Source organism: Dendropsophus ebraccatus, chromosome 2 (assembly GCF_027789765.1).
Source record: "Dendropsophus ebraccatus isolate aDenEbr1 chromosome 2, aDenEbr1.pat, whole genome shotgun sequence".
In the NCBI taxonomy this organism is placed as follows: Eukaryota; Metazoa; Chordata; class Amphibia; order Anura; family Hylidae; genus Dendropsophus; species Dendropsophus ebraccatus.
In genome coordinates this window covers 27587842-27600413 of record NC_091455.1, presented here as the reverse complement: position 1 = coordinate 27600413, position 12572 = coordinate 27587842, and the positions used below count along the sequence as shown (strand labels likewise).

Below are 12572 nucleotides of genomic sequence, written 5' to 3'. Positions count from 1 at the left end.
TGTAACATGTTGTTCACCTTTTGTTTTGGAGGAAATAGTTTACAGTTCCTTGATGTTTTAGTCACAGCAACACCCACTGAATTACACACTACTGTCTTTCGCAAGCATACAGCGGCCAATGCATTGTTACACTATCAGAATTCCCACCCCCCTTGAGTGAAGGATTCTATCCCTTATGGACAAATGCTGCGCATTAAGCGCATTAATGACACTGATACTGGTTTGCAGCGACAGGCTGACGAGCTGAAGCGCAGCCTCCTTGCCAGAGGCTATCCTCCGGCCGTTATCAATAACGCCTATACAAGAGCCACAGCCATAGACAAGTCAACACTACATCGTCCCAGGTATAGACCAAAGGTTAATTCCCCTACCGCCCCTGATCAGAAAAGATTCTCATTTGTCCTCCAAAACACTCAGATGAACAATACTCTCAGTAATATCATTAAAAAACATTGGTTTCTTTTGCAACAGGACCCCGATCTATCTGTAGTGGCTGATAGAAAACCACTTATCATCTTCAAAAAGAATCCCACTATAGGTAACTCCCTAGATAGAGGTACACCTAAGCACAGTCTGAACTGACTCCAACGCAGTAGACCAGAAGGTAACAAGCGATGCGGGTCTTGTCCACAGATGTACAACACATCCTTTCTTAATCTAGCAGGGCAGGATTGCCTTGTTCGTGACCTGATCACTTGCCGGACCACCCATGTCGTATACGCCATTCTTTGCCCGTGCCATAGATTTTATGTTGGCAAAGCCAAGCGACATTTATGGACGCGGTTTAAAGAACATTTATATTCAGTGCGCACGGGCAAGGGCATACCACGACTCAATGAGCCCGTCAGAACTGCACATCAATCTAATACTAAGCTTTTACAATTTTTTGGCTTAGAAAGAGTTAACCCCACTACGGACGGCTCTGATAGGTTGAAACTCCTATTGAAACGTGAGACTCAGTGGATCTTGAAATTAGATGCCACAGGCCCATGCGGCCTGAACGAGCGAAACGATATGAATACATTATTGTAACTTATGTTTTGTTGTTGTTTACACTTACTTTGTATCTGTTTTGTCTTAACACATCACTTGATTTTGTATATAATGCACCTCCTACTTCCTCTGACGTTGCTCACAGCCAGACAAAGCTCAGAGTAGTCGAGAAACAATTGTAGCTGTAGAGAGCTCACCTGCGTAACATCTTCCCCCTCCCAGCTGAAGCCTTCGGTGTATGGATCAATAAACCCACTTTTCTGCTGACCGGTGAGTGCTGAATTCTTTCTTTCCACTACCTATTATGAATTGACTTATCCGTTCCTTGCACCCCGATCTTATGAGGTTTGCCTGCACTGGACATTGCTGTATATTTCCCAGTCCTCGGTCCATTACTTGTGTTGCCGTCAGCTGGTGCCGGCTGAGCTACTCTCACGCAACTGATAACTTTTAATATACTTTTAAAAGAAGACAAGTATTCCTTATGTGGAATTCCCCTTTAATCTTTGAACTGTACGATCTGCTTCCAGGCACCAGGATCTTCTCTAAATTGGATCTGGGGGCACGTATAATCTGTTTAGTTGCTATGGCCACTTCGGTTCTTCAGAATGTTCCTCCAGGCAAGACCTATGTCTCTACCCCGAACTCAAGAGGAAAATACTGAAGTTGGGTCAATTCCCTTTTTGTGTCTGGGCATTCCAGTATCCATAAGACCGAGTTATTTATTTCCCACCATTACTGGTGGTTGAGTCTTTTCAAGGACCTCAAAGACTAAGTAACCACCTGCACTTCCTGCACCCAAAATAAGGCTTTCTTCCTAAAACTATCTGGTCTACTTCAGCCTTTGCCCATTCCAAATCTAAATCGCCCAGGGGCACATAAAGCAATGAACTTTGTCACTGATGGTCTTTATCTCTTTTGTAGGCACCAATGTTATTTGGGTGGTCACAGATCTTTTTTTCCAAGATGTCTCATTTGGTGCCACTTCCTGGGTTGCCATCTGTTCCTCACCTCACCTCACCTTTCTCTTCCTCAAGCACATCTTCTGCCTGCATGGACTACCTCTTGAAATCATTTCTGACTGGTGATCCCAAGTTCTTGTGGGTGCTCTGTTCCCATCTTCAGATGAAATTAGATTTTTTCATTGGCTTACCATTCTCAATCAGGTCCACCATAGTACTTAGTGTTAAAAAAAAAAAAAAAAAAATACTCATATTCATGTATATAACTGACTGCCTTCTGCTCAACCAGTTCAGAGTGCCAAGTTGGGTAGTAGCAGACCCAGGCCCATACATCCGGACGTAGCAGAGTCTTCGAGGCCTCCCAAGATTGCTGAGTGTGATCAATAAAATACTTTAGCTTGTGTTCTTTGTCTTACTGTGGATCAGTCCCTTGACTTATTTAGACTGTTCTGACAATACTGGATAAGGATCACTGGTATGGTTTTCCTGAAAGGACAGTTACCCTTCCTTTGGGTTAAGCACTGCATTTTTGCAAGAGTCTCTCTAATAAGAAAATCTCTCTCTCTGTGTCTTTGTGTCTGTCTCTATCCACCATCCAGTACAGAAGACTAAGACCAAAGACCACTCACCAGGAACTAACTAGGCTTATATAGGGGTGACTGGCTCTAACCTCCTATTGGGGGGGCTGTGTAAGAAGAAAAGAATGTTAGTGGCTGAGAGCTGTGTGTGTGGTACCTGCAACGTTGATTGGTGGAAACTGTGAACATAAAACAGCATAGTGAACCATACCTTCAGCTGTGCTCTTACAAAACAGACAGTTAGGGGAAAGTGAGACGCCAAGTGGTGAAAGTGGTAATGGCAGCATCATCTCCTTTGTGTGACACCTGACAGAGTTACCTTTACCCAGGTGACATAAAACTCAGTAGACCACCCGTACTGGGACACTACAATAACATATAGATTCACAGAATTACACTGAGTTTAATGCTTATAAAGATATTTTTGTAAATGATTTATATCATCTTATTTCAGGCATCAATGAGCTACACGCCAACGATTAGCAGCATAACACCATTGTCTGGACGTCCAGGTATTTATGACAAGAAAATCGCCTTTAAATTGAGATTTTTCTCATGGTCAAGTGGTTAGACATTTTAAAAACTTTATCAAAACCTTGAAAACAAGGCTTGAATGTCATAAATGGTGAATTTTTATAACTTTTATAACAACAGAACAACTTTAAAGGGGGTTTCCATTGAAAGACACTCATTTTCTACCCAAAGGGGGGAACAGTGTGTGGGGAAACAATCATTGATCACCAGAGCAGGGATCCAGTGTCTCCAGTATCTAGTTTTAATGGAGTGTCAGACGTGTATATTGTTACTCTATTGAACTCTTTGGGTCAGAAGAAGATGGCTGAGTACAATGCATATCTGACCTCTATGACATTCAACGTTGAGAGACATAAGACCCCAATTTGTATGCAAAGCTGGGGTAGAATTGGTTGTACTCTCACCAATCACTCAACCCCTTTTTTTTTTTTTTTTTTTTTTAAAAACCCTTTAACTACAAATCATCTACTAAATCAATTTATCTTATTGAAACCTTCTTAGATTGTATTTGGTAATCAGTATAAAAAAAAAAATCACCCTGGGATCCCTGGGTCACATGTTAGGCATATTGGTGAGGCCCCACCCCCTTTGACACTTTTACGGCCTAAATAAAGGTGCATTTTATCAATAAAAAACACAGACACATGCAATAAAGGTGTGCTCTGAATATTTTTTTATTGATTTCCATCCAGCAGTGCAGAAAGCTATGTAGACAGTGAGAGGGTAACAGATTTGCTTTAAATGGGTTATCCTAACTGGATAACCCCATCAATGTAGAATAACAGAAGTGTGATAACCCAGGGCTGTAGGTGTTGTATGCTGGGGCAAGATAATGTGCTGCTTCTGCATCACTTGTCACAGGGATCAGAGTGGTAGAAAGCTCTCCCTAGGCACAGGCACATGAAAGCCTCTTAGGAGTTACTTTAGTTAAACTTTTATCAGGACTATATGGAGAGGCCCTGTTCAATATGCATGACACTTTGCTGTGGAGATTCTGACAACCTTGGCTACAGTTAATTTAGATATAGATAGAAGAATAAGTTAAACTCCCAGCTATAACTAATTTGTCAATGCTGGGTAGGTACACAGAGTGGCAAGCCGAGTAAATTGGGCACCAGTCTGAAACTACTGGACGAGGCGACCCCTAACATTAGTTGAGGAAGCTGAGCAAAAGACAGCGGGCCATGTTTGCGAGCAGCACTTCTCCAACCACTTATAGAAGTCCCTTTGTAGACTGGCAGAAAATAGTGAGCAATAATCCCCTCAGCATGGACAAGCCTAAGTCCCTCATCTGTAGTAGTCACTCCCTTGGAGCCTTAGCAGGCCATAGCCTGGCTTTCAGGAACTCTGAGAAAACTGGAACTTGGTAGACTCTTCTCTTTAGGCACTGGCAGAAAGGACAGGCCCTTTGTGGACCACCCTCGGGGGATTAAAGTGTCACTGTCATATTTTTTGGGGCAGAAATCAATAGGGATAATTTAAAGAAACTTTGTTATTGGGTTTATTAGGCAAATATGGCATTATCTGCATTCAGAAAGACTTTCCCCAGTCGGCAGCAGAGAACAGTGAACAAAGGATTACACAGTGGTAGCTGTGTGAAAGCAGGTATTCAGAGGTCAGAGAGGTCAGTGCTGACTTTAGAGGAGATAGCCTGGTAATGTAGCTGTAAATTAACTCTTTGTTGTCCTGTTTTGTTGCCTCATCACCCTCAACCCCTTCCCTCTCCATAAGAGAACCATGAAGACAGGGGGGAAAGATTCAAACTGCTTTTTTGTGATAAAAATGCATTTTTCGGCTAATAAACCCAATTACAAAGTTTCTTAAAATTGTCTGTACTACTACTACTAATAATAATAAAAATAATAATAATTAAACAACAGTAACACTTTAAGCTATCCTTCACTCTTCTCACACTGGAACTTAGCTCTGACTAGAAATCTGAACACCTGGCTCTCCCCCCCTCTACTTATAGACTGCTAGGTAGCTTCCCATCGGTGGAGAGCAGCCTGAGGCAACTCAACACAGGATTGGATTAGAGAATGAGGAGACTTGAGGCAGAGCTGTAAGAGGCCCAGAGGCAGGGAGGTGGCTAGCAAACTTTCTCTCAAGCATGTACAATCTGTCACATAGGCAATTAACCCTTTAAAATCCTTCAGCACGTGTTTACTAAAATGGAAAAGGTATACAGTGACATCTACTGACCAAATTACCATTACCACAGAACCTGCTAAGACTTGAAATAAAGATACATGTGTGCCACCCTACATGTACATACATTCAGCATCAGTGGACATGGGTTCTAGGACACTGCATAAGCAGCTTCTCTGGCTAGATTCCATTAAATAATTTTTTCTTATGATTGAGTAAGTAGTTTCTCAATGTCTATACATGATACTTGCTTCCCTTTTCAGGTTCTTTGATCACAATTAGAGGTACCATCTTCACTGATGCCTATGGCAGTAATGCTTTAAGTTCTAATGGAAGAGATATCAGAGTTGTAAGGTAAATCATTTACTGACTTATGCAAATAGACTGTTTTAAAGGGGTTGTCCAGCGGAATTTTATTTTCTTTCAAATCAACTGGTGTTAAAAAGTTATATAGATTTGTAATTTACTTCTATTTAAGAATCTCAAGTCTTTCTATACTTATAAGATGCTATATATCCTGCAGGAAATGTTGTTTTATTTACATTCAGAAACAGTGCTTACTGCTGACACCTCTGTCCATGTCAGGAACCGTCCAGAGCAGTAGCAAATCTCCATAGAAAACCACTACTGCTCTGCACAGTTCCTGTCTCGGACAGAGATGTCAACAGAGAGCACTGTGTCTGAATCTAAATAAAACAACATTTCCTGCAGGACATATAGTAGCTGATAAGTATGGGAAGACTTGAAATTTTTAAATAGATGTAAATTACAAATCTATGTAACTTTCTGACCAGTTGAATTGAAAGAAAAAAAATCACCCCTTTAAGTACCCCTTTAAGCTATGTTAATTCTGAGTTGGGCTCACACAGCGTTTTTTAACAGCAGTTAATTTTTTATTTTATTTTTTTGCAAAAAATTGGATGTATTTGTGTGCATCCATTTTTATCTGTTATCCAGTTACTTCCATTATAAAAGACTGATAAAAATGCAAAAGGTGGTTAGCCACGTTATTATCTACGCTTACAAAACGCATGTGTTTTGATCCATTTTTTTATCCTTTTTTTTTTTTTACAATGGAAGCCAGTGGTAAAAAGGAACAAAACGAATGCGTACAAATACATCTGTTTTTTGTAAAACCGGATGTAAAAAAAGGACTGCAAAAAACAGTGTAATCCAAATCACTCTTAAACCAAAGCAAATTTTCCCATAAGAAATCATTGTAATGCATACAATTGGTTCCACACCCCAAAAATAATGATTTTTTTTTTATTCTGGAGATCCCCATAATGCAGTACAACAGGCTAGAGTAGAGAGGCAGGGCTGCTGTCAGAGGTCTGTGTGGTCACATGACAGCAATAGAGAAGGGAATGTGTTTAGCTTGGACCAATCAGGAAGTGAGAATCACAGGGCTGTGCTCTAGGACAGTGACAGAAATATTTCTATACAGCAGTGTAAATGGCTGTGTGTAAGTGCAGGCATATTATAGCAGCAGTGTGTATAGCTGAGTGTAAGTGCAGGCACATCATAGCAACAGTGTGTATAGCTGAGTGTAAGTGCAGGCACATTATAGCAGCAGTGTGTATAGCTGAGTGTAAGTGCAGGCACATTATAGCAGCAGTGTGTATAGCTGAGTGTAAGTGCAGGCACATTATAGCAACAGTGTGTATAGCTGAGTGTAAGTGCAGGCGCATTATAGCAGCAGTGTGTATAGCTGAGTGTAAGTGCAGGCACATTATAAGCAGGAGTTATTGCACCCCCTCCCACCCAGTACAGGAAACTCTTAAACCAAAGCAATGCTCTTAAACCCAGTTACAATTTTGGGAGTGTGAGCTCTTCTTGCAAAAAGTTCTCAATCCAAGTTACTCTTAAAACGAGGTACCACCGTGTTTGAATCTAACCATAGACTCACTCAGTTTTGGCATTTTTCATAGGTATTTTCTATTACGTTTTACAGGGTTTATGCTGGAGGAATGCCATGTAACCTGCTCGCACCTAATTCTGATACATTGTAAGTCACAAGTAACACAATGTCCTGTAAGAACACAATCTGAATAAAAAATTAGAAACTATTAACATTTATTTACTACTGTCATTTATTGCATTTTGTTTTATTAGTTGTGTAGACTCTAGGGAGCACAATATGCACAAAAACTTTTTTTTGTTTCTATTCATAGGTATGGATTGAAGCTAGAGAGTGGTGATTATGGTTCCATGATCTGCTACAATACTGGGACATATGTCGGTAAGCTTAAACATTCACATTTGATTTCCATACGGTCTGATTTATTTATTTTATTTTTTTCAGATATTTTGTGCATTGTGGTGGGGCTCTTCCATCAATCTATGAATCTATAACTGGATTATCTAGCGCTACAAAAACATGGCCACTTTCTTCGAGAAACAGTACTACTTTTGTCTTCAGTTTGGGTGCAGGTTTTTCAACTTAGTTCCATTGACATGAATGGATCTTAATTTCAAACCACACCTGAACTGGAGACAGAGTGGTGCAGTCTCTGGAAGAAAGTGCCCACGTTTTGGTAGCATTGGATAAACCCTTTAAGCTTTAGGCTATGTTCCCACTATGCCTTTTTACAGCCGTTTTGCAGCTGCCTTTTTGGACTGCCGTTATTACTGTATGTTAAACTAAGATGAAGACACTTTGTTAGCGGAATCAAGACATTATCGGTTGAAGCATGTTAATCACAACTTTGCCCTTGTTAATGACATTTTTGATATATATATATATATATATATATATATATATATATATATATACTGTATATGTATATATTCTGCACTTTTTTATTGTACAAAGGGCAGGATTTTTGAAGAGTGGTGTATGCATACAAAGGTCTTAAATTAGGCCCCTCCCCCTTTTCCATGGCCAGATTCACTAAGAGGCGCACATCGGGCTGGCTGGGCATACGGCAGGCGTACACCAGGGAGAAGGGGCGAATCTGTGCCTCAGGCAAGACTTTCATAAATATCCCCCAAAGTGTTGCTAAAAAACTTTAACCCCTTAAGGACCCATGCCGTATGGGTACGTCATGGAATCCTGTCACTTAAGGACCCATGCCGCGCTGCGGAATCTGTTGGCGCTATACAAATAAATATTATTATTGTTACCTGTATGTCATGGAGTCTGGCGGTGCTTTGAAGTGAGCTACAGTAGGAGCTGAGCTCACTTCAAAGTACGTAGGGACTGGTTGCTATATGCAGCCAAGTGCTCATTGTTAATGACGGGCTGCCGCGACCGCGCCGCAGCTCACCATTGACCCCTGCAATGCCACAATCGCAACACTTACATCAGTGATAGGAGCTGTGCTCCTGACACTGACCAATCGGCACCCCCACAGTGTGACCGCAAGAGTTTTTATTGTTCTATCTGACTGTCGACGGTCTCTTACCTTTCTCCCAGCAGTCAGATCGACAATCAGTGTATAGAGTCTGCACAGGCGGGCTCTATGCAATGATTGCAGATCAGTGTATGTAATGTAATTAGAGATGAGCGAACCGGGTTCGGGTTCGAGTCCATCCGAACCCGAACGATCAGCATTCGATTAGCTGGGGCTGCTGAACTTGGATAAAGCACTAAGGTTGTCTGGTAAACATGAATACAGCCAATGACTATATCCATGTTTTTCACATAGCCTTAGGGCTTTATCCAAGTTCAGCAGCCATCACTAATCAAATGCCGAAAGTTCGGGTTTGGATGGACTCGAGCATGCTTGAGGTTCGCTCATCTGTAAATGTAATGTAAAAATGATAAAGTCCCCTAAGTGGACATAAAAAGTGTGATAAAAAAAAAAAAAAGTAAAAAAAAGAAAAAATGATATAGCCCCTCCTCCAATAAAAGTTTAAATCCCCTCTTTCCCATTTGATAATTAAAACATAAAAATAAATAAATAAACATACATATTACATACAGTAGCTTGCGTAATCATCCGATCTAATAAAATAAATCAATATTGTTCCTGCACGGTGAGCGACGTAAACTAAAAGCGGTAAAAAACCCACCAGGATTAATTATTTTTATTACATTTTATTTAATATAAATTGAAAAAAAATTAATCAGTTATGTCTCATCTACACAAATATGGTACTTATAAAAACTAGAGCTCATTGCACAAAAAATGACACCCCATACAGCCGCATAGGTGAAAAAATAGAAGCGCTATAAGGCTAGGTTCACACTACGTATATGTCCAGCCGCATATTTTTCGCGGCCGGACATATACGTATGAAACTCCGGCCGGGACTTTACGCAAGTTGCGGCCGGATACGTACGGACCGTGAACTTACGCCCGTAGAGTACTTACGCTTCCCTAGCGCTCTTCGTACATACTACGTACGTAGTGTGAACTGTGCGCCCGTAGATCGTATACTTTCCATTGTACGCAAACTACGTAAGTTTCCGGCCGCTTATTCACAGAACGCGCTACGGCCGGAAACTTACGTAGTGTGAACCTAGCCTAAGAGTAAAAAAAAGGCTATTGTAATCACACCTATTTGCAAAAACATTTTTTTTTATTGGTAATAAAAATAGTATAACGTTAGAAAAGCTGTATAAAATGCATATAGTTGTATTCAGACTGACCTATAGAATAAAGATAAAATGTCAGTTTTACTGTGAAGTGCATTACATAAAAAGCGAACAACACACACACACTTTGCAGAATTGTATTTTTTTTCCCCAATTTCACCCCATAAATAATATTTTGGAGGTTCCTTCATACATGTTATGGTAGATCAAAGGGCGCCTTTACAAAGTACACCTGTTCCTGAAAAAAAACAAGCCCTTACATGGCCCAGTAGCTGGAAAAATAAGAGAGGCATAGCTATAACTAAAGAAAACGCTAAATTGAAAATTGTCCTGCTCCTTAAGGCCATTAAGGGGTTGAGTGGTATCTGCTTTTCTTTACAGTCTCTTTATAAAGCGGATATACTGGGAAAATATACTAGGATACTTTCTAGTTAGATAGTTTCGCCGGGATGTACCAACATGTACCTTGTTAATTCTATTGCTTATTTCCCATAGGACATCTCAATATCAGTTTCATCTTGGAAAGTGTTTATGGAAGGTAAGTAGATGTAAAATAACATGACTAGAAAGGAAAATGGTATTAATAACAACATGGCGGCTTCACATGCCGTGCCCGCAGCTCTATTCATAATACAGAAGCTGGGGGCCCGATAAGGGGGGTCTCTCTGTGCCCATGGTGAGTGGCGGGACCGGCCTTGGGACCTCTGACATCATTCACCCCCCCCCCCCCCCCAAGTTGTGATGACGCCGCAACTCGGGGAAAAATGCCTGTCCTGGCTGATGGACAGGTTGCTCAGCCGATCAGTGACTGGAGCAGCATCATGCACCAGTCACTGACTGGCTGAGCAGCTAGTCCATCAGTCAGGTGGTGTGCAGTGCCAGAGATCCCTGAGCCCGGCGGGGGTCCCAAGGCCGGTCCTGACACTCACCGTGGGCACGGGGAGAGGTAAGTTCGTACTCGTTATCAAATTCTCCCCTGCAAGATTTTATAAATGGCCAAACTTCTCCTTTAAATACTAATAAGGTGTGATTGGACGCTAGTCTGTAAAGGTGGTCAATGGCCAGGCCAAATTGGTCCCTGGGTTGTCCAACCCTCCCTAGGAAAGTATTCTTATAAATAATAAATAAACTGAGCTTACCAGAACTACTCCGAGAGAGACTCTATAATACACCAATCTGCGCGTCTGTGTTTCTCTCTGTGTTTCACCAAGGGGAACTCTGATTAGGTTCTCACAGGCAACTGAGTCTAGGCTTGTGGTCAAGAAGCCTACCTAAGAATTGTTTGTTCTCATAACCCCCACCAATCAGCTACATATTAGAGATGAGCGAACCGGGTTTGGGTTCGAGTCGATCCGAACCCGAACGTTAAGCATTTGATTAGCGGTGGCTGCTGAAGTTGGATAAAGCTCTAAGGTTGTCTGGAAAACATGGATACAGCCAATGACTATATCCATGATTTCCACATAGCCTTAGGGCTTTATCCAACTTCAGCAGCCACCGCTAATCAAATGCCGAAAGTTCGGGTTCGGATCGACTCGAGCATGCTCCAGGTTCGCTCATCTCTATTACTTATCCCTTAACCAGTGAGTCCACTCTGAAGGGGCATTATGAAAACCAATGCTAAGAAAAAGTGGAGCAGTTACCCATAGCAACCAATCAGAATCTAATATAAATATATTAATTATATTATATATATTAATTATATATATATATATTTTTTTTTTCAATGAAAGCTACAATCTGATTGGTTGCCTTGGCCTCATCCTGTATTATTAGGTTCAGATACTAGTTACACTTCATGCAAACAGATTACATGATGCCAAATAATGTCACATATGACTATGATTTCTTCTTCTGTTCTAGGAGTTTTCCAGACTTGGCCACATATTTTGTGTCTTCCCTGAATAAACTTGCCATGTACCAGACGTATGCAGGTAACACAAATCCTGTTATATCACATTGGGCCCTGTCTACATCTCTTTTATCATTATATATACATGCAGGCACATACAGCAGAGAAATATTCTGTTATTTGATGGGAAAAAAATATATGTACTGGTGTATGATTTAATGTACTGGTGTTTTGATTTTCTGCCACAGTAAACAATTCGAATTTGGCAAGTGTGGCTTGAAAATATGCAACTTTTTTGCGGGGCACATTGACAAAAGTGCATCCATTTTGATCCATTTTCCATTGACTTGTATTATAAAAATAAAAATAAAAACACATGGTTTTTTTTACCGTACACATAAATGTGTCCACCGTATTTTTGTGTACATAATAAAAATGGATGCATTTTGATCAACTTTTTTTTTTTTCACAATGAAAGCCATTAAAAAAAACAGGTGCACACAAATTTTACACATAAAAAATAAAATTACTACCCCCCCCCCCCCATTTTTTTTCCTAAGTTGGACCTCACAAACGCAAAGTCGGGGGCTCAAGAAAACATATGGGCTAAAAATTTATCACAGTTTATAAAATATACACCGGTATATAAACTGCCCGTAGCTACCAATCACAGCTCAGTTTTCTTGTAAATCAAAGCTGAGCTGTGATTGGTGGCTATGCGCAGTTTATACCGGTGTGTATTTTACGCCCTTTGATAAATCTGGGCCCATGGTTTTAAAATAAAATACAAGTGTTTTTTGAGCTCTCCGATTTATTGCAATAGAAGAAACCGATGCTGCTTAGGGCTTAGGGCATATTCACAAGGCAAAAACATGTGTAGCTTTTGTCGCAGACACTGATTTCCACAATGACAGCAATGTCACTTCTTGTCCATGCGGTTCAGCACTGAAGTCAGTGAAGGC

The 12572-nt window shown here is 40.7% G+C and overlaps 1 protein-coding gene across 7 annotated transcripts in view; it reads left to right on the top strand.

Annotated features, from left to right (window-relative positions):
• The window catches only part of LOC138783039 (fibrocystin-L-like), a 161519-nt gene that overhangs the window by 17576 nt on the left and 131371 nt on the right, over window positions 1-12572 (top strand). For all 7 annotated transcript variants that reach the window (XM_069957188.1, XM_069957191.1, XM_069957186.1 and 4 more), the window contains 6 exons: window positions 2988-3045; window positions 5479-5569; window positions 7170-7223; window positions 7390-7457; window positions 10254-10296; window positions 11622-11692. In XM_069957188.1, coding sequence (XP_069813289.1) covers window positions 2988-3045; window positions 5479-5569; window positions 7170-7223; window positions 7390-7457; window positions 10254-10296; window positions 11622-11692 — 385 coding nt within the window. The remainder of the gene's footprint in view (window positions 1-2987; window positions 3046-5478; window positions 5570-7169; window positions 7224-7389; window positions 7458-10253; window positions 10297-11621; window positions 11693-12572) is intronic.